The sequence below is a fragment of the Muntiacus reevesi genome, chromosome 11 (assembly GCF_963930625.1).
Source record: "Muntiacus reevesi chromosome 11, mMunRee1.1, whole genome shotgun sequence".
NCBI lineage: Eukaryota > Metazoa > Chordata > Mammalia > Artiodactyla > Cervidae > Muntiacus > Muntiacus reevesi.
The window spans coordinates 45,665,003-45,692,517 of NC_089259.1; the positions used below are offsets into that span (position 1 = coordinate 45,665,003).

At 37.9% G+C, this 27,515-nt stretch overlaps 1 protein-coding gene across 4 annotated transcripts in view; it reads right to left on the reverse strand.

The window, feature by feature from the left end:
• The window catches only part of KLF12 (KLF transcription factor 12), a 516,718-nt gene that overhangs the window by 121,922 nt on the left and 367,281 nt on the right, over nt 1-27,515 (reverse strand). For all 4 annotated transcript variants that reach the window (XR_010658478.1, XM_065901722.1, XM_065901723.1 and 1 more), the window contains exon 5: nt 21,345-21,480. Coding sequence is in view for 3 of the 4 variants with exons in the window: in XM_065901722.1 (XP_065757794.1) it covers nt 21,345-21,480 (136 nt within the window). In the remaining variant the exon portion in view is untranslated. The remainder of the gene's footprint in view (nt 1-21,344; nt 21,481-27,515) is intronic.

Genomic DNA, 27,515 nt, shown 5'->3' on the forward strand with positions numbered 1-27,515 from the left:
CTGCTTATCATTATTACTAGAGTTAAGAAATAAGAACCAAAATGATTTATATTATCTTTGCCACACATGCTATGAAGAGTCACTTGATACAAGTGAGGGCTAAGCCATGGTGAGGTCACATGTTGAACACATGTGCCTGACTCTGCCTGACATTTAATTGAGTCTGGCACATGTGTGCTTTAGTAATGTACTCGGCTGTGCAATTTTATGTGAGTGGACATCTGTAGAGATGAATTTGAAAAGAATTTGTGCAAAGTGACAACCTTTATAACCAATGATATATAATAAAAACAGTCATAACAAGAAGCAGCAACAACTAACATTTATTAAGGTTTTACTACATCACAAGCACTGTGCCAACTTCCCGCATTCACCACCTCAAGAACTGCATTTGCAGGAGTTTTAAACATAGGAACAGAGATGGCAGAAGATCTCTTTTGCAATCAGCCCCTAAAATAAAATAATATTGTCATACAAATTAACGCAATTATAAGCTTCAAATTTATAGAAAAGAAAGTTGGCTGGCAACTCTCTCTTACATGTGATTATGTTATAACTGCAATTTTAAAAATAACTGAATTTTGTTAAAATGAACCTAAGACATTTAAAATCTAGCATTCTATAGATACATCTTGAAAGGCATCAGCAAAGGAACTTCTCTGACACCAAATGCTGATCTTCTCATTCTAAGAGTTTATAGCTCACAAACTCCTTTCCTTATCCCACAGGAGCAATGAATAAGCTTGAAGACATGATGTGAATGAATTTCCTGGCTCATTCCTTTCCTAAACAACTACTGTCTTCATGATTAATATTTTTCATATGTAAAGCAGGCTCCTGATAGTTTTTATTGTTCTCGTATAAATCATCTATTATCATTACATCAAATCTTATTAAAGTTTCAGTTCTAAAACTCTAAATTCCAAACTCTTCATTAAATTTCATTAAATTTAAGTTAATTGATTATTAATGAACAAATATATAAATGGGAATCAAACTGTGCTAAACCACACGCTCTACAACTTAGGGTGAAGTTATGATTCCAGACACAGTTATCATGCATCATGGCAGTTGAGTAGAAACATAAACTTGGAACCACATAATTAAGTGGTTACCAGAGGTTATATTTACCAGGGAGGGCTCAAGTCTTTCAAGAATGTTAATAATCATTGACTCAGTACTTAAGAGACCTGACTAGGAATTGAGAGAGAATTTAGTCCAAACCCCTTGTTCTCTGATTAGAAAAAAGAGAAAAGCCCACAGAAGTTAGGTTGAGTTAGGTTAGGTTCTGGATTCACTTTTTGACATTTGTGGAGCTGAACCAGATTCTCAAACCACCTTTAAAGATGTGATTCTCTGCAACACGCTGGAATAGCATCTTAAAAAACTGCAAGCACATAGTTATACACACACCTAGGAATATATTATAGTAAGGAAACTATGTGTATATGTAGAGTCCTCATTCTATATATATATGCCAGTTGAAACACCAGCCAACCCTGCTTGTTGTCTGATAATGTTCAATGTATTTAAACATAACTTCGAAAATACCTTCAAGTTCCCCTTTGTCCTGATGAAGAATCTCAAAAGCTTTAACTCTCAAAAGCTGTCAGAGTATCATTCTGATCTTTGCACTATCTTCAATTCCCCACAGTTTTCTTTAAAGGATGTTGTAAGCGGAGTGCAAGGATCATGAAGGAATCCTTAGATTAACCTGTCCCAGGCAGGCTTTCTTTTTAACCAGCTCACAAAATTAAGAAACCACTAGACCAACAAGTTTATTAGACTGCTTACTTACTCTGTGCCCTTCACTGCATAATAGCATCTATGGACTTTCTGCCTTCCACCCAGAGCCAAGTTATTATTACTCTGCTCTATTTCTTTAAACTAATTTCAAAATGAACAACCAGGCTTTAAAAAAAAAAAAATCAGATTTGGTAAAAAGGAAATACTACACGTTTTCCCTCCTAAGTGGGAATACGTGTGAAACAATCTTAAATTTTTCTTTTCCCCTGTGGTAAAGACGGGTTTGCCTGACCCATGCAGACCTTCCACAGTGACTGGTGATTGCTGGCATATATTTGAAGCTTAAGAAATGTAAGCTTCCATGATAGATAACAGAAATTACTGCAATGCATGGGAAAACTTAAATTCACTGGAATTTTTCTTTGAATATAAATATCCTAGATATCATGGTGGATAGAAAATGAAGCCATTCTTGGCATGTTAGAGATGATATTTTCTACTTTTCTCCTCATGAAGCTGAGCGGAGTCTTTTTACACATGGCAGGCATTTGATAAATGCTGAATGAATGAAGTCTAAGAAGGAAGTTATTCCCTTCTACTGTTTATAGTGTCATTATATAGAACAATAAACAACAATAAACAATCACTCAAACGATCTGGTAGGAGGATCTGGATGAATCAGTAATATTTATCTGTGATTTTGATTTTATGATTTTAGTTTGTGATACAAACAGTTAACTAAAGTTCCTGAGCACTATATAAGCACAGAATTCTGGAAAATTCTTAAGAGACTCTATCTTTAACTGATTAAGAAATGGGAAGGTGAGAGCGTTATAAAATATTATGCAGTTTACTCTTGCCTGGAAAATCCCATGAACGGAGGAGCCTGGTGGGCTGCAGTCCATGGGGTCACTAAGAGTCGGACACGACTGAGTGACTTCACTTTGGCTTTTCACTTTCACGCACTGGAGAAGGCAATAGCAGCCCACTCCAGTGTTCTTGCCTGGAGAATCCCAGGGACGGGGGAGCCTGGTGGGCTGCGGTCTATGGGGTCACACAGAGTCGGACACGACTGAAGTGACTTAGCAGCAGCAGCAAATCAAAGAGCTATTACTAAAAGAAAAACTCCTTATTTTCTCATTGGAATGAACCAAGACCTAACCTACATTTTGGGTTTAAAGCTTACAAATACGTATTCATGTTTGAAGTTAAGAGATCAAAGGAAGGAGAATTTCAAAGTTCATGGGGATAAGAAGACAAAGATGTACCTGGAATGAAAATGGAGTGGAGGAGACATAAGTGACTCTGGCATACACTGGGCCTTTAATAAATACATTTTTAATGGATAAAAATTCATAATTGCTACTTACATTGACTTATCCAGATAATTATCAGATAATCAAATTTATATATTCAGGAAAAAAAAAAAACATGTAGTAACTAAATTCCCCGCCCCCCCCAAGCACAGTTAATTGAATAACGGTCTCAATCTTTCTTTTCACTCTGGGTCCATCTCTAGTTTACAGAAATGAACATCACTCCTCTGGCTGTCCTCTTATTCTCCTCTCTCTCACAGTCACAAATCTACATTTGCTTCCTCAAAACTTAAGTCTCTACCGCTTCAGTGCTCAGGATTCCTTCCTAATTAACCTGAAGTATCCAAGCTTATGGGTTCTTTTCCCAACTCAACAAGACCTGTGCTGTCTCTAGTTCATTTTTTGCTAAATTGATTAGAGCTCTCATTTTTCATTGTCCTAAAACCTCAGATGGACAGGATCTGGCTGAAAGTCACTCCTCCCTACTTTCCTGATGCTTCTCTTAGTCCCTCTCACCCTTTGCTTAAGACTTTTTAGGATATCCATTTATTATATTGTCCTTATGAGGCATAATTATAACTAGCTCAATTTGCCAACTCTAATTTCTTCATCTGTCTCCTCACTGTCTTCCTCCAAAACCGGGTGCTTGGCATCCGGTTTTTACTATGAAGAACTGAAAATAGATCTGATTTTAAAGACTAAATAATCAGTAGAATGTCTTAAAAAAAAAAAAAAAGGCTATGACTAGTTAGTTGGAGATGTAGAGTGAATGGAACTCCTCCATACTGCTGGTGGGAATGTAAAGAGATACAAATATTTTGGACACCGGTTTTTTTAGTCCCTGGTGGTGCAGTGATAGAGAATCCGCCTGCAATGCAGGAGACACTGGTTCAATCCCTGGGTCAGGAAGATCTCCTGGAAGAAGAAATGGCAACCCACTCCAGTACTCTTGCCTGGACAATCTCGTGGACAGAGGAGCCTGGTGGGCTGCAGTCCATGGAGTCACAAAAGAGTCAGACACAACTGAGCTACTGAGCATGCAAATTGGTAGTTTCTTAAAAGATGAACATATACCTTCCTTTGACCCAGCAACTCCACTCCTAGGTAGCTACCTAAGAGAAATGAAAAGGTATGTCTAGAGAAGAGTTGCACAGAATGTTCAAAAGTCCCTAATATAATAAGTACAAACTGGAAACAACCCAAATGTTCATCAATAAGTAAAACAATAAATTATATTTGCATCCAGGTAACAGAATAGTACTTAGCAAAGTAGCAACATGCAAGAAGCTCAAAAACATCATGTTAGGTGAGAGAAGAATGAAACCAAAGAATACATAGCATACAATTCCACAAATGACGCTCTAGAATTAACCCATGGTGACAGACATCAGAAAATGGTTGGCTGGGGGTTGGGAGGAAGCACCAGATTTACTGCAGGGGGGCAAAGGGTAAATTTTGGGGTGATGGAAGGGTTCTGTTTCTTGGGTTTGGTTAGGGGTGTATGAGTACAGTTGGCCCCTAGCCATGCCCACCCCATCTGAAGGTTCTGCATTTACGGATTCAATCAACCATGGACTGAAAATACTAAAAAAATATACCCATAAAGTTCCAAAAAGCAAAACTTGAATTTGCCAGGAACTGGTAACTATTTACATAATACTCATATTGTATTTATTAACTATTTACATAACATTTACACTATATTGGTGCTATAAAGAATCTTGAGATGATCTAAAGTGAGTATAAGGGAAGATGTTGTATAGGTTATGTGCAAATGCTAAGCCATTTTTAAAAGGGACTTGAGCATCCAGTGATTGTGGGGCTACATGGATCCTAGAACCAATTTCCACAGACACCAAAGGACACCTGTATATGCAATTATTAAATCCTTTGAACTATACTTTTAAAATGTTTTATTGCATGCACATAACACCTCAGAAAGAAAAAATAAATCTTAATAATCATTCTTATGCCAGTGACAGCCTTCTACATTTCCAGCCTTCTCTAATCAGTTTCAGTTCTAGATTTTAAAATCCCAACAGGATAGTTCCATTTGTAAATTTCACCAATTTCTCAAACTCCGCCCACTCCACTTAATTACATTATTCAGTTCAAAGGTATGGCCAATTTTCCTGCCATTATCTTATTCTTTTGGAGTCTAGTTATCACTATTACTTATTTCTTTAAGACATAAATTATAAATCCTTTCCCTTCAAGACAGAATGCAGGAAGGAACACTTTTAACATGTACTGTAAAACTATATCTGATTGGACAATATGAGCATCACTTCTTTTTCTATGATACTTGCTTAACATACTTAACTTTTCTGAGTCTTATTGTTCTCAGTAAAATGAGATAATTCATCCGCTGCTATATTAAGAAACATGGTGAGGTACATGAGAAAAACAAATTGAGACTCATAAAGCAGGACATTTTTAATATAACACTTAGGGATATTGTTACTGGTTCAAAAGCCACCACTGGACCCCTGGCCCAGGCCCAGAGGTGCTCGGGTGTGAACTACTTCAATAACTTCCGATATAATCTTCCTGAATTTTTTGGGCATGTGACCAACTTGTTACTCATTTTCATGACTAATAATTCATTATGCAGGCCCTTTCAAAACACTAGGGTGATCTTGATGTTTTAAAGATACACATGGCAAGATTTATGAAACTTATTTTAACGGTCAATCTGGAAGCTTAGGTAAAAATGTAGGAGTAAAAAGTGAAGACTGTAAAAATATTTTTAAAAACCAGATTGATTTCAGTACGTAAAGAGATCACATGCTTTTAATTCAACAACTATTTTGTTTTCTTGATAATTAATAATTTTGCTGGATATTCTCACATCATAAAAGCTTTACTGATCTACTGACTTGACTTACATAATAAGCCTCAGAAAAAAAGCTACAGTGAAAAATTAATACCTTAACCCCACAATTTAATCTACCCAATACAAGTTGACAAGAAGATACACTAATCTCTTGATTTTAAGAAGTCACTTATTTTTTCTAATAGTTTTCCTTGATTGCACTTTACTATCACATACCAGAAAAAGTTTCTCTAAATGAACAAACAATTTAAAATGAGTTTTATATCTGCATTAGAAAAAGGAAACTACATGAATCAATATCTTGCTTTCTCTCACATGTAATAATCAATCATTACATTTACAGAACAAAGTGGAGAATGGATGCAGAAATCAAGACGAAAACGAGTTTTGCTGAAAGGGCATGAAATTTTAGCTCAGAGATTTTATTTTCTACTATCTGTATCATAACTTTTGTATTTTGTCACTATAGAGTCTATTTAATTCCAGAAATCAGGGGAAAAGGCACATTAGCTGATGTTATTTTTTTTTGTCATTTTGTGCACCATAATAGGTTAATCAAAGTTAATTTGAGTTTAGAGACTGATAACATTTCACAGACTCTGCTTCTTCAGCTAGAATCAGCTTCTTGCTAAGTGCTACATTTTGCAATACAGCTCTGTTACACCTGTTTTGAACAAAATTAAGTACCTCTGAGGATATAAGGCCTGGAGATAAACTCACACTATGAAATCCAGATATCAAGATTCAATAAATGTACCTGCTATTAATGATTCTAAAACATACATCATTAAGAAGATTTAGAAAGCAAATCTAGAAAGAAGATCCACCAAAGCCATCTAGAAATTTCATGAGAATATGACTAAAATTTGCTAAATCTTAAGATTTCAAAAATAACTTCCACTGTTTCTGTAAACAACAGCCATCTTCTTCCCTAAAATAGAGTACACTAGTCATCACTCTCCTAAAACTTCACATGTCCATGGAAGGAATGGATTTCCTCAACACTGGTGTGGGGTTTATCATGTGACTATCTTTGGCCAACGGGATGCTGTCAGATGAGGGACATGAGCAAGGGTTTATATTTTGTTTGCACAGTTGGGCTTGCCCACATGTGTTCTAGTGTTGCTTTGAGATATATTTGCCCTGGGCTGTTTTGGGTTTAGAAAAATGAGTAAACAGTCCTGCACCAACAACCATAAGACCTGCTGCAAATAACCAGCTGATACATGGGAGAGAAATAAATGTTTTATGATGGTATGCTACTGAGATTTGGAATGACTGACTACACAGCATTATACGACTGATTAGGAAAAAAAAATGCCATGATGTTGAATTTGGGGTGGTGCCATATTTTTCTTAGGTATTAAACTGAAATTTGGTGGTAAACATTAATGGTTAACTGTGTCAGTCCAGGCTTTTCTTTTCCATAGCCATACTTCAAATAACTGGGAACACATCAACCAGTTTTGGTCAAGGAGATATAAGTCATATGGTGGGTCTCCTGGGAAAACTTTTTAAAAGTAACACAGTTGCCTGGTATGGTCTTCTGGTTAGTTTGTTCTTTCTGCTTTTACCCCTTCCCTTCTGTCTCTTGTAAGGGCAGCATACCTGGAGATGCAGCTGACTTCATGTAACCATTGAAAAGTGAAAATTGAAAGGGTTAGCTGCTTAGTCATTGCTGAATCTTTATGACTGCATGGACTGGGGCCCACCAGGCTCCTCTGTTCATGGAATTCCGCAAGAATACTGGAATGGGTAGCCATTCCCTTCTCCAGGGGATCTTCCTGACCCAGGGATTAGACCCAGGTCTCCTGCATTCCAGGTACTGGGAAGCCACAACTGAAGGACAACAAAACAGAAAGACAGAAGAAACCACAAGACAAACCTTAGGATACTCCATGCAGCCTGTCCTGCTTATTACTCCAGACTCCTTGTTATACTAGAAAAATAATTCCATGTGGTTTTTTTTTTTTTCATCAAAATTAAAAAGTTTCATTTTAGGAGGGAAATTTCTTAGGCTTAGTTAGTAGAGATGAAATATGTTATGTCAGAGGAGCTATTGGGGAAAACTGACAAAATAACTTGCAGGAACTGGCTGGCATTACTGCACCAAATCTCCTGGGCTTTTTACTGGTTTTTTTTTTTTCCATTTATTTATATTAATTGGAGGCTAATTACTTTACAATATTGTAGTGGTTTCTGCCATACACTGACAAGAATCAGTCATGGATTTACATGTGTTCCCCATCCTGAAACCCTCTCCCACCTCCCTCCCCATCCCATCCCTCTGGGTCTTCCTAGCGCACCAGCCCTGAGCACCCTGTCTCATGCATCAAACCTGGACTGGCGATCTGTTTCACAATTGATAATATACATGTTTCAATGCTATTCTCTCAGATCATCCCACCCTCGCCTTCTCCCACAGAGTCAGTCCAAAAGTCTGTTCTATATATCTGTGTCTCTTTTTCTGTCTTGCATATAGGGTTATAATTACCATCTTTCTAAATTCCATATATATGTGTTAGTATACTGTTTTGGTGATTTTCTTTCTGGCTTACTTCACTCTGTATAATGGGCTCCAGTTTCATCCACCTCATTAGAACTGATTCAAATGTATTCTTTTTAATGGCTGAGTAATATTCCATGGTGTATATATATCACAGCTTTCTTATCCATTTGTCTGCTAATAATTCCATGTTTAAGCTTTCTCATAACATGAATTGTTACTTCCAACCAAAAGTAACATTAACCAATATTTGAAAGGAAATATGAATAGGTAGGTAAACATAATTTTATTCACAGTATCAAAAGAGATTCAAACTTGTTCCCAGAAATATTATTTGACTCAGTCTAATGCAAAAGTAGGAAGACAAGAAACACCTGGAGTAACATGCAAATTTGGCCTTGGTGTACAGAATGAAGCAGGGCAAAGGCTTAATAGAGTTTTGCCAAGAGAACGCACTGGTCATAGCAAACACCCTCTTCCAACAACACAAGAGAAGACTCTACACATGGACATCACCAGATGGTCAACACCGAAATCAGACTGATTATATTCTTTGCAGCCAAAGATGGAGAAGCTCTATACAGTCAGCAAAAACAAGACCAGGAGCTGACTGTGGCTCAGATCATGAACTCCTTATTGCCAAGTTCAGACTTAAACTGAAGAAAGTAGGGAAAACCACTAGACCATTCAGGTATGACCTAAATCAAATCCCTTATGACTATAGAGTGGAAGTAAGAAATAGATTTAAGGGACTAGATCTGATAGACAGAGTCCCTGATGAACTATGGATGGAGGTTTGTGACGCTGTAGGAGACAGGGATCAAGACCATCCCTAAGGAAAAGAAATGCAAAAAGGCAAAATGGTTGTCTGAGGAGGCCTTACAAATAGCTGTGAAAAGAAGAGAAGCTAAAAGCAAAGGAGAAAAGGAAAGATATTTCCATTTGAATGCATAGTTCCAAGGAATAGCCAGGAGAGATAAGAAAGCCTTCCTCAGCGATCAATGCAAAGAAATAGAGGAAAACAACAGATTGGGAAAGACTAGAGATCTTTTCAAGAAAATTAGAGATATCAAGGGAACATTGCAGGCAAAGATGGGTTCGATAAAGGACCAAAATGGTATAGACCTAACAGAAGCAGAAGATATTAAGAAGAGGTGGCAAGAATACACAGAACTGTACAAAAAAGATCTTCAAGAACCAGATAATCACAACGGTGTGATCACTCACCTAGAGCCAGACATCCTGGAATGTGAAGTCAAGTGGGCCTTAGAAAGCACCACTACGAACAAAGCTAGTGGAGGTGATGGAATTCCAGTTGAGCTATTTCAAATTCTGAAAGATGATGCTGTTAACGTGCTGTAGTCAATATGCCAGCAAATTTGGAAAAGTCAGCAGTGGCCACAGGACTGGAAAAGGTCAGTTTTCATTCCAATCCCTAAGAAAGGCAATCCCAAAGAATGCTCAAACTACCACACAATTGCACTCATCTCACATGCTAGTAAAGTAATGCTCAAAATTCTCCAAGCCAGGCTTCAGCAATACATGAACCGAGAACTTCCAGATGTTCAACTGGTTTTAGAAAAGGCCGAGGAACCAGAGATCAAATTGCCAATATCCACTGGATCATCGAAAAAGCAAGAGAGTTCCAGAAAAACCTCTATTTCTACTTTATTGACTATGCCAAAGCCTTCGACTGTGTGGATCACGATAAACTGTGGAAAATTCTGAAAGAGATGGGAATACCAAACCACCTGACCTGCCTCTTGAGAAACCTGTATGCAGGTCAGGAAGCAACAGTTAGAACTGGACATGGAACAACAGACTGGTTCCAAATAGGAAAAGGAGTACATCAAGGCTGTATATTGTCACCCTGCTTATTTAACTTATATGCAGAGTACATCACAAGAAATGCTGGGCTGGAGGAAGCACAAGCTGGAATCAAGATTGCCAGGAGAAATCTCAATAACCTCAGATATGCAGATGACACCACCCTTATGGCAGAGAGTGAAGAGGAACTAAAAAGCTTCTTGATAAAAGTGAAAGAGGAGAGCGAACAAGTTGGCTTAAAGCTCAACATTCAGAAAACTAAGATCAAGGCATCTGGTCCCATCACCTCATGGGAAATAGATGGGGAGACAGTGGAAACAGTGTCAGACTTCAATTTTTTGGGCTCCAAAATCACTGCAGATGGTGACTGCAGCCATGAAATTAAAAGACGCTTACTCTTTGGAAGGAAAGTTATGACCAACCTAGATAGCATATTAAAAAGCAGAGACATTACTTTGCCAACAAAGGTCCGTCTGGTCAAGGCTGTGGCTTTTCCAGTGGTCATGTATGGATGTGAGAGTTGGACTGTGAAGAAAGCTGACGCAGAAGAATTGATTGTTTTTCACTGTGGTGTTGGAGAAGACTCTTGCAAGTCCCTTGGACTGCAAGGAGATCCAACCAGTCCATCCTAAAGGAGATCAGTCCTGGGTGTTCACTGGAAGGACTGATGCTGAAGCTGAAATTCCAGTACTTTGACCACCTCATGCGAAGAGCTGAATCATTGGAAAAGACCCTGATGCTGGGAGGGATTGGGGGCAGGAGGAGAAGGGGACGACAGAGGATGAGATGGCTGGATGATACACAGACTCAATGGGCATGAGTCTGAGTAAACTCCAGGAGTTGGTGATGGACAGGGAGGCCTGGCGTGCTGCAATTCATAGGGTTGCAAAGAGTCGGACACGACTGAGTGACTAAACTGAACTCAATATTAGAAATTAAGTTGTTAAAATGATCACTTTAGTTAGAATACATAATTAGCTTTAAATTAAGTCAAAACTTCAGTTTTTTTTAATATATTAATTTGCTTTTCCACAAGTAGGTAAAATAACACTAATAATATGTCAGCAAATTGTGAAACTACACTTTGACAGAATTAATTTTATTTTAGATTGGAGTTCCTTCTCCCATGAAAATAATTTTTCAAAAGATTAATCAGAAAATGCCTCAAAATTTGCTGGCATTATTACTACACTAACTGCACGTGGTTTGGGATTTAATTGTCAGGATAAGACATAAGGTATAATGTACTAGATTACAATCTAGTAGCAACTCTTAAGTTTGTGACTGTGGAAGAAAACGGTACAATGCTGTGGTCAAATGTCATCCTGATAAGATTCTATCTGATCCAAGCTATCTTTTTCTATCTATGTCAGATTTTTCTCTATAGCAGCAGGTTCTCCATGAAAACGTACCCATTAATTTTCTACTTCCATTTGATGCATGTAAGTAAATGTATTCAATGAGATTCACGTGTGGGAAAGTGCTATAAAGTGAAGGAAAATTATGGTATGATGGCAATAACTCATGAAGAGTAATAAGAAGAGAGAGTATCTAGAGCATGTGACTGAAAATGGAAGAGATGATAGCCTGGCGAATTGAGTTAATTTCAAATATATTACAGTATGGTTTTCTATCATGTGTACTTTCTCTGACTACATTAATAAATGAAAGAGTGATGAATAGTTCTGGGAACTTCTAGAGAAACTTATTAATATTTCAACATAATCATTGAGTATCTATGTCAACACACATCAAAAATGCATGAGAAATGGCTACCTATACTTACTAGTCACACTCATTAGGAATATATGGATGAGAAATACAAATGGCATACACAAATTTGCAATGCAATTATAGGTAGAACATATAGAAAATAAAAAGCTACACAAAGATCTCACACAGAGAAGTAGGCCAAACAATTAACAACAAATTAATACTTGCCATCAGTTTGGAGTATACTGCATGACCACATGAAATACCATTTTATTTAAATTATGAGTCATTTCAGCAATTACCAGCTAAAATCAGTAGCCACTCTCAAATAAAAGTGGTTGACTCATTCCATCTATGGTATAACTTTGGAATCTCTAACTTTAAAAATAAATATAAAAACAAAAGGTTTGGCTTTAAAAAGTTTGATTTCTATATATTTTTTAATTGACTATCTAGAAGCAATAAATTCACGTTAGAATGAGGTATGAGAGCTTAAAAAGCAAATCAACATTCAGTTAACAACAATTTCCAAGTGCTTACAAAAGCTAAACAAATAATCTGTTTATATCTGTAGTATATACCAAAAGATGATGCTCAGTTCAGTTGGGATGGGGGAAGGTTAAACTCATTGCTTAGCATTACACATGGGGTATCAAATGCCTGCCACAGAGATGAGATATAAATCAGTCTCATAACAGCAACATCTGCGTAGAAGCTTCCATATATGATGTCTTTTATCTTCTTTGCTATTTTTCTTGTTGCTTTGCACATTTGTTTTTGTACTTTCTGGCATTTCTAGAACAAATTGCATTAGTTGTATTCTCTTTCTCTTTTTTTTTTTTTTGACCACATCACATGGCTTGTAGGATTTCAGTTCCTTGACCAGGGATTGAACATGGGACCCTTCCATGAAAAAAGCACAGAGTCCTAACCACTGGGCGACCAGGGGATTCTGGTGCCTTGTACTTTATTTTACTTCTGAGTGATGAAAAAGATTCATACATAAAAAATCCTTAGGGTAAGTTCTCACTTGAACAACAGCTGCATCATTTCTAGGGGAAAAGTGCTAATGGTTCCTAGATGATATAGTAACAATTATTTTTTAAAAACTCTCTAGGATAATAAATATTTTTGACTCATCAGGGATACAAAATTAGAGTGGAATAACCCAGCCAAAAAGAAGTAACTTGAAAGTAATGAAGTGTTTTGAAAGAAAAATTGTTTTGCATTTTTTGGTTTATGAACTTCCGTTTTGGTTAAATAACTGCAGATTCCTTTGAAAAAAAAAAAAAAAGAACTTTAATCACAGCATAGAGGGAAAAGTATGAGTAGATACTAGAGACTCAGTCCTGTCTCCCTCGCCCTAGGAAAGTGATGCTGGAACAGTCAGCATCTACAGAGCTCAGTTTCTCCTGCAAAACTAAGGAATTCTAATTCATGTTCTCTAGTTGGTCAGTGAGTCTGTTTACTCACTCTGGAATATTCCTGCCTTAGAATCTGTTCACTTATTTGCCTGGAGGGCTGTTCCTTCAGATAACCTAGTGAACTGACCTCATATCTCTTTAGGGCTCTCCTAACATATAACCTTATCAGAGTTCTTCAAATGCCTTAAACGAAGTTTTAAACGCTGTCTACCACCTCCACCCCACCCAGCACCCATATCTGCTTCCCTTACTCCCACAGCACTTCCCTTCCTCAGAGGTGTGTGTATGTTGTGTGCACATGCTCAGGCATATCCAACTCTTCATGATCCCATGGACAGTAACCTGCCACGCTCCTCTGTCCACATGATTTCCAAGGCAAGATTTCTAGAGTGGGGTGCCATTTCCTTCTCTAAGGGATCTTTCCAACCCAGGGATTAAACCCACATCTCCTGTATTGGCAGGCGGATTCTTTACCACCGAGCCACCAGCGAAGCTCTCTTCGGAGGTTTTATTCACTTACTGTCTGTGTTCTCTCACACCCTCCACTAGAATATAAGCACCACAAAATCAGTGATTTGTCTATTTTATTCAATGCTGTTCTAGTGTATAAAAAAGCCCCTGGCCAGGCACTGTGCTACCAGCCCTAGAGATACAAGGAGGACATGTTATCTGTCCTCTGATCAGCTCAATATTTGGGAGAGACTCATAAGAATAGACACAGGGGTGTCTACACACACACACATATGTACATACATGCAGATATATAAAGCTCTTTATATGTATCTTTATGCCACAAGCTCCTGTGTCTAACTGTGGAAGCTGTGGGCAGCTAGGCAGCACCATTCGTAGAAATGGCACTCTTTGGGATGCAGAGTTTCAACCTGCACCACCATACTCAAATTCCTTGAGACTGAAATGTGTAAAACTCAAAGTTGATGATGCCATTTCTATTTAAAATCTACTGATGTCTCTCCACTGTCTACAGAATAAAGTCATCATTCCTGTAGGTCCCTACACGCCTCCCGAAGCAGCTTCCCCTCCCAGGTCTGCACCACACTAGCTCCACGTCCGTCACTGTGCAACCCGACCATGTGTCTCTCCCTACTCTGGATGAGCTACGTGTCCTTTCCTTTCCTCCTTCATGCTTTCATCCCTTTGGGCTTTAATTTGCCTCATGTAGGTTTATTCTGAGCCCCTTGTGATAGGGTACTATGAATCAGTCATCTCATATCTCCAGAAGGTAACTCAGAGTTGAATAAATGAATTAATTATTCACCAAATGAAGACATGACTTAATTCACTAATTCACAAAACAGCTCAAATATCAAATTATTATAAAAACTGATCACACTTTTTTTAAGTGAAAGAGGGACCAACAGGATCTCATCAAAGCAGATAAAGGTGATGGTATAAGAGTACAGGCTTCATTTTGCTATTAAACACCCAGGGATTGAGTTACTCAGTGATCATTACCTTTTTTTTTTTAATCTTGCAAGAATGTTGGGTTGATTAAGGCTAAGTGCACACTTTAGACTTTATCTATATTCATTCACAAAAAAATCAGGAGCTTTTTTCACCTGCCTTAGAAGAAAAGCAACATAAAAGTGTTTATTTCCTTGGCAAGATAGTGACTGCCTTTCAGATTTACCCATCAGCAGCAGCCTCATCAGTCATGATGTCTATCATTAGTCTGTTAGAGAGCTAGCTTTCACCTACAGAACTGAACCAAAGCTATTTCTCGGGTAAGACATGACGTGGGACTTTGAAGGTGTTCCAAACACATTATGGGCTTCCCAGGTGGCACTGGTGGTGGAGAACCCTCCTGCCAATGCAGGAGACGCGGGTTCAATTCCTGGGCAGGCTATCGTCCATAGGGCTGCAAAGAGTCAGACAGACATGACTGAAGCGACTCACCAGGCATGCGCACAAACACAACAGGCTTATTAAATAAAAATATAGCTTTGTATATTGAGACAAGAATTTGGGAAACATTTAAAACAAAAGAACTGAAATTATTTGACATACTGAGCTGTGTGGCTAATCTCTGGGCACCATCAGCTCAGCTGGGTTCGTTCTAATCAGCAGATAACAGAAAAGGCATGACCCAATGCCTTCAAAGTCTTCAGGCGAAGAAGCAAAATTAGATGACACAGTACCATCTCAGCCCTTGAACAAACTTCTCCTTTTATAGACTGACAGAAAGCAATTCTAAAAAGAATGTTCATTTTGGAAATTTCAGCACATGTGTTTATACTGAAATAGTCATTTCTTAAAGTAATAGCAACAGTGTTACATAAAGAATATTAATATATTTGTACTTTATTTCTTTACATATCAATATAATGTTATGTGTGATTCACAAAATGGAATACCTTTTTAAGAACCATTTCTGAGAAGGCATTTGATTGAATGATCTCCCCCTTAAGTGCTAGCTGCTCAGTCATGCCTGACTCTTTGTGAACCCCATGGACTGTAGCCCTCCAGACGCCTCTGTCCATGGCACTCTCCAGACAAGAATACTGGAGTTGGTAGCCATTTCCTTCTCCAGGGGATGCTCCTGATCCAGAGATTGAATCTGAGTCTCCTCCACTGCAGGCAGATTCTTTACCATCTGAGCCACCAGGGAATCCCCCCTTCCCCTTACGGCAGATTACATTTAAAGTAACAGCGAGTTTAAAAATGAAATAAAAATCAGAAATTATTTCACAAAAGTTGTATTCTTATTGGGATTCAAGGCTCAAAAAACTGTGTGAATTTTAGATAGCTATGGGTTAGAGATTTTAAAACTACAACATAAAAACAGGGGCTGTCTTCATAAAGGAATTTGGGTTTGGTTTTTTTTTGGAATTTGGGTTTATAGTCAGATAAACTTTGATTTCAAAATGAGCTCTGCAAATTACCAGCTGTAGGACCTCTGGAGACAGACTAAAGCTCTCTGGGCTTCCTTTTCTTTATTTGTGCATAAAAAGGGGAGCATAGGGCAAATTAAATGAAAACTATATGAGTTTTCATAGACTCTGGCTGAAACTAGGCAGCCAGTGGCTTCCCAGGTGGCTTAGAGGTAAAGAATCTGCCTGCCAATGCAGGAGACGTAAGAGATGCGGGTTCCATCCCTGGGTAGGAAAGAGCCCCTGGAGAAGGAAATGGCAACCCACTCCAGGATTCTCGCCTGGAAAATTCCATGGACAGAGGAGCCTGGGGGGGCTACAGTCCACGGGGTCGCAAAGAATCGGACATGACTAAGCACGCACACACTTATAGGCAGTCAGTAACAGCTTTTTCTTTCTCTTATCTCTAGGACTGTTCTCTATGATCATTTAAAAGACATGAACCCAGTTAGATACAAGGAAATTGAGAAATAAAGATCAAGAATTTTAAAATAAGGACAATGAGAAACACAATCCCCATCAAAAACCTACAAGATTTCTGACTTTTTTTGATCATCACCAACTTTCTAAATTAAGAACCATGATGTTTGAACCAGTAACAGAATCTGAAGGAAGTAATAGGACAGCTAACTTGCCGCCACATCTGTTCTTTCAAAGAGCATCTAAGTTAAAATGTAACAAAGATATATGACTTTTCATTTCCAGAATTCACAAATTGTTTTGCTTCAAGAAGAAGGGCACTTGACACAAGCAATATAATAAAAAACAGGGGGAAGAAAGCAGTGTTTTAATTAGCCTAAATGTAATCGACAAGGAGCCATTTAAAAGAATATCCTTTAACCAGGTGCAGATTTTAGGGATGCTAACTAAAGCAAAAAACTACTACTGCTACTAATTTACGTTGCTTTTTTTTCCCCCACCCTCTGAGAGTTATCATAAAGATCAGATAGGGTAGAGAATTCAGATACTGTGTGAATTAAAAAATAACGTGCATTTACCAACTCTGCAAAAACTGACCCTGAAAAAAACAAGTCCGTCTCTTTAACATCTTCATTTGCTTTCCTTACCCTCTGCTCTACCCTTTCCCACTTCACTCTTACTGATTAAAGTATCATGACTAGATCTTTTTCTTTCAGTTTAAGGCTTGTTCCTGGTTGAAGAGAAATTTTCTGAGGAAGGCCATCTTTCAGATATTGGTATTCATTTACACTTTAGTTTGAAGGAAGTTGATTATTCTACTAGCATCACCAAATGAGGAGTATGAAGGTTTAGAACTAGAAAGAAGAAAAAGGGGTAGAAAAATTAGAGGCTCTGGATAAGAGAGCCAAATTTTACCTATTTAAAAAATAGTTTTGCTGAGGGTTAGAGTTAATTATAATAATTTGCTCTAATCATGTGCCTGTACTTCTCTTTTTCCAAACATTTATTTCATAATTATGTTTGTCAAGTAGCTAAGGGTAATGACCCTATTACAGCATCAGAGGGAGGAAAAAAAAAACAACCCAGACCAAAGCAAAACAGATGTTCTATGAATTGCTGGAAGCTGGCTTTGTCACAATTACTGGATACCTGTCTCTGGCTTGGACAGTGCCTCCACAATTGAAATACAAGAAGGGCCTCTCTATGGTCAGCTCTTCCCGCTTATCTGAATTCACTGATGCTGAGCTGATAAATGAGAAGCAAATGAACCAATGAAAATAGCTGAAATGAACAGTTCAAGCACAGTTCAGGAGCCTCTCTATAAAAATCTATTTAATGCAAGTGGACTCAGGTTGCTGCTCAAGCCACCAAGCAGAGTTCTTTTTTAAAGACAAGAATAGCTAAACATATTGGGATGAGGAGAGATGCAACTTTGGCTAACAACGCCTACACTTCAAATCAAAGGAAAAGTATTCAACTGAAGACTTAGAGCATTCATTAAAAAAACCAGTAACATGTATGATACCAAATATGTTACAACAGCATTTAATAGCATATTAAGGTTTATGCTATGTAAATGTAGTGTCAAAAAGTGAACCACCAAATTAACAATTCAAACTATGGTGATGACTACAGAGGCAAGGCTATGAACCTGAATGTGAAAGGAGACAATGAAGAGAGAAGGTTGGAGACAGTCATCTTGTGGGTTAGCATCTTATTTGAAGGACAAGACAAGTTTAATCCCTCTCTGCTTATCAATCTTTCCTAATATCTTCCTACCTCATCTTCCCCCTTTCTTCCTTGACACCACACTGGTGGCCAATGAGGTAAGAACTCTTCCTAAATCATGGCTTAATTAGAGAGACAAATGTGCTTTGGTTGCAGGGCTTTTAAAATGTGCTACCTCTAGTGCACATAAACCCTTGATTTTATCACCTCCCTACCTACAGACACCGTTCTCACCTAACTCTATGGAAAGTTCTGAAAGTGCCAGAAATAGATGCACAGATATCTTTTGAAATCCTCTCATCTGGTACATGCCAAAACAATGTTCTGTCCTCTTATGATGGGATACATTATTGTACTGAGCACAGTATACTGGAATTTTGCTTGTTTGTTCGTTGTCCAGCTTTTGTGTTAATAGATGGCATGATCCAAAGGCAAACACAAAAAGAGGAAAGAGAAATTAATAGTGAAACATACGCACGAAAAATGAAAGAGAAATTAAGAGAAGAACAGAAACACATGTCCACTGAAAGTTAACTCTGGGTAAACCTAAGGACAGTTTTTTTTTTTTTAATTCTCTAACAAGGACTATATACTATATATAGTATATACTATATACTGAGCCTAAAGTTTTCCTCAACATATTGTTAAAAGTTTTGAAATGTACCTACATTTAAGAGGTCTCTGTAGAACATTCTTTTCACTTCACCTCACAGTATATTATCACTTTTTAGTTGTTACACACACATATTCCTTCTTGAATGATGCTTAATTAACTATTGATGGGTTCTGGCATTCTAGGGCTTCCCAAGTGACAGCTCAGTATTCTTTACTAATCGTTTAATGAAAACACTTACATGAATAATGAATCTGGCATTTCCCTAGATACACATGCAACTTTTGTAATAGTAATAAAGGCAGGCATATGCACAGTAGGAACAAACTATCGTGGCTTCCAAACGTTTTCACAAAGCAGATCAGAGAAGTTACGTTGAAAATGAAGCTCCAATTCCTGAGGCTGCTGTTAAAAGTTTCATATTAAAATATACTATTATATTGTCAGCACATAATACTAGAAGCATAAAAAGTGACTATATTCGAGAAGCTAGTACCCATTATTTGCTCTATCAGCTCCAAATGGAATAAGCATAACTTAGATTTTAGTAATCACACTGCCAAACCCTAACATCTGAAATAAAAGAAACACACATATCCATAACATACATACACACAAATTATGTATATATTATATGGCACAGAAAAACAAGTGTGATTAAAATGTCTGTGAAGTTTATGATTCATCTCAGAATTGAACCTTTACAACAGTCTAATCTTACAGGTGAGAAAATAGAATCCCTGACCTTAAGATTTCACTCCCACAAAACCACAACTGCTATGCTGATCACCACACAGAAAAACTAAGTTATTACGACCAGTTATTTGAACAATGGGAGAAGAAAGTGTTTTTATACATGTTCAAGTGGAAGAATATGATTGTTAACAGACATTACAGGGCACTCAAAGAAAAAGACCTGTTCTGTGAGTCAGAAGTTCTAAACCTTGGCTCATCACCATTTATAATATGACCTTGGACAAGTCACTGAGCTTCTCTGATCCTCAGTGTCTTCAATAGTGATATTAGCATAATGACATTTGCAATATTTTTATTTCCTAGTTGTTACGTACTTATACTACACACTATACACACTATACTACACACTATACTACTATTATTGTAACAACTATCTATCATTAGTAATACTACTAATTTCACCCTTCCTTGAGGCTCTCATCTGTCAAAATTTTTCAATTCAATTTTCATGCCATGTAACCATATCACACCCTCACAGTTGTCATGTAGGGTAAGCAGTCTTTCTTATTACAGATGAAGAAATATCTCAGAGTGGCTAACTTGCCAGACATCACATGGCTACTAAGAGCTTGAATGTAAATTTGAATTCAAATCTAACTGCAAATTTCATTAGATTCGCAATATATTGTTTCTTCAAATATATCATATATGTTCGTGCGTATGCACATATAATGTAAATATATAATACCCAGTGCCTATATAACATGGAGGTATGTTATTCATTATATACACACACAAATACCCACATATAGGCTCTAAACACTAAAATGTTCCACTAATTTTTTTTTTTAATTTCAAGACCTAATTCATGAAATAGAGTAGCTATTTAGTCAATACTTGGGAAAAAAGAATTAATACATGGGAGGTAACCAAGATTATTTTAAGTAAAGTGTTAATGAACTTTTGTGTCAGCATATTGTAATAGTGGCTTAATTTAAATCCTCCTTTAAGATTATGTTATTAAAAATTATGCTAGAGACAAAATATACATGGACTAGTCATGGGTGCAATTCTAGACATAGAATTGAGAATGACGAAAAAGCTATATTCAATGAGGGCTAAAATCTAACCCTGTGTTGCAGTTAAAGGAGCAAGAAAGAGCCCTTCAAAAGTAACATATGATTTGAGTTTTTCAAAGAGGTAACATATTATCTTCAAATTTTTAAATTTCAAAAAACCTATCCTATATTTTATCCTATCAACACAAGATAATAATGCTTGTCGGGTTTTATTTCTCTTGACTGTTCTATATGAAAATGATAAAGATGATAATCAGATAGTGACATTCAAAAAGAATGTAATATATTGTATATTTCTTTTCAGAGTTGGGAAGGTATGGGAAGTATTAGAAAAGAAGTCTCATTTCTATTCAAATGCAAATATTTAACTACGTAAAACACTCCATAATTCCCCTGATCTCCTCCCAAAGAACTCAGGCTGAATGGAAAGATGCTGACACATGTACCCAGTCAGAGCTAGAATGACAGGTCTGGGGAAGGAGATGCTGCTGTTTCCATTATCCATTGAACACCTTGGCAATTCTTATTTCATCCTGAGAATGTGATACTTACTCTTGTACTGCTCTGGCTATGGAAAGGGCCGTAGATCCAGTTTCATTAACGCTATCTAAGGTCACATTTGGCAGGTCATCATCATCACTGTCACTTTTACTTTGTCTGGGAGATAGGCCTCGGGGGTCCATTTGTGCTGGGAAAAAAAGGCATATATAATGAATTAAAATTAGTGTGCAGAAAGTTAACCTTGTCCTGGACCAACATCAAGCATGGAATGTCTCTTCTGTGTATATCACACACATGGCATCCTCTAGAAATCCCAGGAATTAGTGAAAGCGACGTATTTTATGGACTGAATACTCACTGACTCTTTTCCCTTGTTCATCTGATTTATAAAACTGCCATCAGCTCTCGGGAGTTTCAGGGGACGATTACAGAATAGAACATATAAAATCCATGATATTACCAACTTCTGAGTGGTCAGAAGATGATTAGGTAGCTCGTGAGTTATTGTTCTACCTTCTGGCTTCTTCTTGCTTCTGCTGCCAGAGTTCTGGCCATTTTGTTGCATACTAACACTGCCTGGAAGGTGGAGAGCAGGAGGGAGAGGATTTGTTTGCTTATAGCTCTCATCAGAAGCTTAGAGAAGAACAAGGTTTATAAGAATAATATCAAGGTGTAGGTATTTTTCATAGCACAGTGAATCCTTGTCTCATAGTTCATTGTTGCTCTAAGTGGAGATCTGAGAGCAGGAAAATAACAGAATTAGCAGCCTGTCATTTTAACTGTATTTACATGTGTTAGACAGTGCCCTTCATCATTATCCTGATCTCATTTTCCAAAACAGCATTTTCCAGGTAAGATTCTCCTTCACTGCATGCTTGCTGAGGCAAGAAATAGCCCAGTGTTCTGACCCTTGTTGATAGGGACCACCAGATCCTGTCAAATGAGAGGGTTACCATCAACATTTAATATATTAATGCATATTAATATATTTTTCAAAACTGGTTTCACTTCCACCTCCTTCTCTTTATGAACAGCTTTAGCAACCACCAACTAGGAATTCCATCAGCCCTCACTTCAAGCATCAAAGAAGCACACCTTCTAAATTGAAAGCACTGTGCTAGCTACATAATTGCATTGCTAAAATATATGGTTTCACCTCTCAGCCAGCTCCAACCAGATTCCTGCTCTTCAAACATGCCTACATAAAACTTCTAAAACCACTACTAGTTGCAAGGCAAAATGAACTTAAAATCATGGTTACAATGACATTTGGGTACATTTACAGTTTCATTTTTTCCTCTTTTTTTTTTCATTTTTTTTTTTTTTTGTTATTGTGCATCATTCATCAGGTAGAGTCACAGGGAAATGCTGATTTTTCCCATTTTCTTAACCCACACAAGATAATTTCTTATGATTTTACCTAATTCTGACTATATGAATAGAAAAACTGTATCCTGAGAGTTTTGACAGATTTCTAACTGAAGTTGGTTAGGAATGTCCTAGTATCTGTTGAAATCTAAGGTATGAGTATACTTGACATAAATTCTGCAAGTATCAACATACCAAAATGTACTTTGAATAATGGAATAGTTTAGTAAATGTTGGCTAAATTAAAGAGAAAATAATAAAATTAATCTAAAGTAGAGGTCCTTTGCTGAGGACTTATCTGCCTCCCAAGTGACATCTGATAATGTCTAGAGACACAGTGATTCATCACAACTTGAAGGAAGGGAGATGCTACTGGTACCCAGTAGGCAGATGCAAAGGATACTGTTAGATGTAATACAGTATGCAGGACAGTCATGGCCCCAGGACAAAGAGCTAGTCTAAAATATCAATAGCACTGAGAAACTTTGATCTAGACATTTAAGAGTTTGGACAGAAAGGTATCACATCTTATAACTTTCAAATGCATAACTATGTCCTAGTTTCAAAGTCTCTAGCAAAGAAATCAAACCATACATTGGATTATCCATTTTTCTGGGTCTATCCTCAAATAAAATAATTTACTATCATGTGACTCATCACTGGTCACTTCCACCAATACAGCCCTCACTTTCTCGAACACCAGGAACTATGCAATGATGCACATTAAATTCTTGAGTGCTGTCTTCATACCACATGGTGAGACAAAGACTGTTTCTTTTCCATCTGATCTCTAGAGAAGAGTCCCTAGCAGAGGGGTTGGAGAAACTCTCTGTAGAGAAAAGTAACCAATTTCACAACCACGTAATAACATACAGCTACTTAGGCATTCGGTCATTCCAAAGGCACTGAAGGCATTAGGTCATTTAAGATTTATTTCGGCTCCAGGCAATAGAAACTGGCTCAGGCTGCTTCATATTAAATGAATGTGCATGCATGCTAAGTCCCTTCAGTCGTGTCCAATTCTTTGAGAATCTATGGACTGTAGCCCACTGGGCTCCTCTGTCTATGGGGCTTTTCCCAGGCAACAATACTAGAGTGAGTTGCCATGCCATCCTCCAGGGGAATCTTTCTGACCCAGGGATTGAACCTCCATCTCTTAAGTCTCCCACACTGGCAGGTGGATTCTTTACCACCGTGTCACCTGGGAAGCCCCTGGAATGATACTCAGCAGCTCACAGAAAGGAAGGTACAGATGAACAGCCAGAACTCAAGTAGCCCAAGACACAGGGATGATGTAGACAGATCAACCAGAAATTCACAGATAAATCTCCTGTTGTGCAATCCCACTACAAAATGATTCCTTTAACACTCGTTCATAACTGCTAAACTGGGTCAAGAAATTTAGTATCAGACTCATTGTGCGGTCTTACATATACCTGTGAACATCAACAATTTAACATTTAAAGTTCTTGAAACACCATGCACTAAGGACTCCTTTGCCAAGAGGTCAAATGAACAAATAGCTAAAGAAAAGATGATATTTTTGGTGGTCCCATTTTCATCAAGACAAACATAGATCACTTGGGAAGTCATATCACTCAAGAAAGAGACAGGCACTTAAACAGCAACCAATTTGGCTGGGAAAGTTAGTCTCACTGCGTGACAGATTCCAAATAACTGGTGTGAGAGTTGATCATCTAAATTATGCTATGTTTATATCTTAATGAAAGCCTAAAATATGTTAAATATAATGCCTTTTCTGATGTACTTTTCAGGAACATTATAATTGAGGATCTCTTTCCAATATTTTCAATAAATATTATGAAATACATCTGCTGCCATCATGCTGGGAAACTCTTCTTACCCATACCTTCAGCCAAGCTGAGGAAGTAATTAGAAAAGCTTCTTAAAATCTGCATTGCTGATTAGGTCAGATGATTAGCTAATCTACATAGTTGCATAATTCCACTCTATTTTTATTAAATGTGGGGTAGGGGTATATCTACCCTCCCTAACCTCCAATAATCTTTGAGTTTCTCAGCTCATTTAGGGAACACTAATTCTTTGAGGTGCCCACAGAGAAAATGGAAAAGTTACCAGGGCATTAGAACCAAAAACATACCTCTCTCTCTGCGTAAGATAGCACCAAGGGAAACCATTGAAAAGAATACCCTAAGCATCTGAAAAGAATCTACATTTCAGATTTTGTTCCTCTTAAATGAAAAAGGGATCAGACAGCAGTAGATGGTCTAACTCATTGCTGGACAAAGTGTCATCCCTGAGAGAGAGGTACTGGGAACATGGTGTGAAATTCACTCCAAGTCATGAAATCCTGGGAGGATAACTGCAGAAATCCAACACCTGAACTTGAACCTATTTACTTTTTCAACCTATTTAGTCTTTCAAACACCCACCTATAATCACTGTCACTATGAAGATCACTCCAATTAATCTTGTCTCCTTGAGTTCATGCCCTTGTGTGACTGCTTCCCCCAGCAACTGTGGACTTGGCTAGATGACCTAAAGTCATTCTAGATTGAGTGGACACATTCCAGCCACTAGATGACCACATTCACAGGAGTGACTAGCATGAAAACTGCTCAGCTAAACCCATTTCAAATGTTTGCCTTTACAGAACTGTGAGTAAATAAAAAGAGTGCTATCCAGTCTTGGCCTGGAGAATTTCATGGACTGTATAGTCCATGGGGTTGCAAAGAGTCGGACACAACTGAGCGACTTGCACTTTCACGTGCCAGTCTAGTAAACTGGGGGTTGGTTTGTTACAGCATGCCAGGTTTCCCTGTCCTTCACCATCTCCCGGAGTTTGCTCAAACTCACGTCCATCAAGTCAATGATACCATCCAACTATCTCATCCTCTGTCACCCACTTCTCTTCCTGTTTTCAATCTTTCCCAGCATCAGTCTTTGCCAATGAGTCTTCACATCAGGTCTTCACATCAGATGCCCAAAGTATTGGAGCTTCAGCTTCAGCATCAGTCCTTCCAATGAATATTCAGGGTTGATTTCCTTAAGATTGACTGGTTTGATGTCCCCACAGGTCTTCGCATCAGGTGGCCAAAGTATTGGAGCTTCAGCTTCAGCATCAGTCCTTACAATGAATATCCAGAGTTGATTTCCTTTAGGATTGACTTGTTCGATGTCCCTGCAGTCCAAGGGACTCTCAAGAGTCTTCTCCAGCTCTTTCCCGGCTGGAACTATGGAGGGTGCAGAAGAGATGAAAAAGAAGGTTCCTGCTGTGCCAGAAACCCTTAAGAAAAAACAAAAGAATTTCGCAGAGCTTAAGATCAAGCGCCTGAGAAAGAAGTTTGCCCAAAAGATGTTTCGAAAGGCAAGGAGGAAGCTTATTTATGAAAAAGCTAAGCATTACCACAAGGAATACAGGCAGATGTACAGAACTGAAATTCGAATGGCTAGGATGGCATGAAAAGCTGGCAACTTCTATGTACCTGCGGAACCCAAATTGGCATTTGTCATCAGGATCAGAGGTATCAATGGTGTGAGCCCAAAGATTCGAAAGGTGCTGCAGCTCCTTGCAAAATGTGAATGATAATGACAACCGTGAGTTGTATCATGAACCCTTGATCAATTTTAAGCTCTGGTGATATGCCCTACCAGAAGCTTTAACAACTCCGCACAGTGACTGTTAACTGTATCACTCTTTAAAAATATATTAATATGTCCCTGGTCAATAATGTGCTAAATCTCTCTCCCTCCCTTGGCTTCAGGGGTAGGCACACTAAGGCTTGTGGGTCTTGCCACCTGATTTTATAGATAAAGTTTTATTCCACCATGCTCATGATTTTATCTCTGGCTGTTTTAGGGCTACAACGACAGACTTGAGTAGTTGTCACGGAAACCATATGGCTTGCCATAAAATACCATCTGGCCTTTTGGAGAAAGCATTTTCTGACTCTGCTGTAGACTGTTTAATTCCTTTGAGTCTCTCTCCCTCTTACTTTCTTCAACTCTTCTCTCTGCGTATACCTAAATTTTAGGTACCCCATCAAATCTCATTACCCACCCTCTTATTTCTATCTCTCTTTATTCTCAGTAATTCCACAATTTCTACAATTTCAGTTACTGTCTCAGTGGAGATGGACACTAAACTCACGTTCCCAGCTCTAACCTCTGCCCTCAATCCCATTTTATTCATATTTCCAGCATTCTACTCCATCTGAATGTCCAAAAGTAATTTGAAAGTCCAGTCCTATTCTTCTTTCAAGCCTCAGTGGAGACCCATCATTCTTCTGGTCACCCAGGTTGAGAGCTCTCATTTCATGGGTGTGCCTTTCATTCAACCAGATACTAACTGCTACTGCATTCACCCCACAGTTCTTTGGAGGTCCCTTCCTTTCTTTTCATAATAAACTCAATAAGCTTCCTCAAAGTACTGCTACATATTACATTTGTCTTCTATGGTTATTTCTCTAGTAATTAAGTGAATGAAGGATGTCTAGAGAAATACAGATTCCTCAACCAGTACTTATTTGAAAGCACTGAATTTTTCGCACCACCTCAACAAAAAAGGTTCAGCAGCCCCCACTAATCATCCTACAATTTCATTTTTCATTTGGCACTCTTATGTGTCCTATCTCTGAAGTCCCTTAATCCAGTTATTAATACGTATGGTTATTCCCATCTCCCGTCTATGCAGAATTTAGTCTAAAAAATTCTACACCCTTCCTAAAGAATAATACTTTTCTTTACAAACCTTCGGTTCATTTTATAACAAAATGTAAACATCCCTTTAAAAAAATGCTCATATTTTTGTACTTATGTATTTTTATGGCATTCTTGCACTTTCCATTTTGAATTATACTTAAGCCTATATTT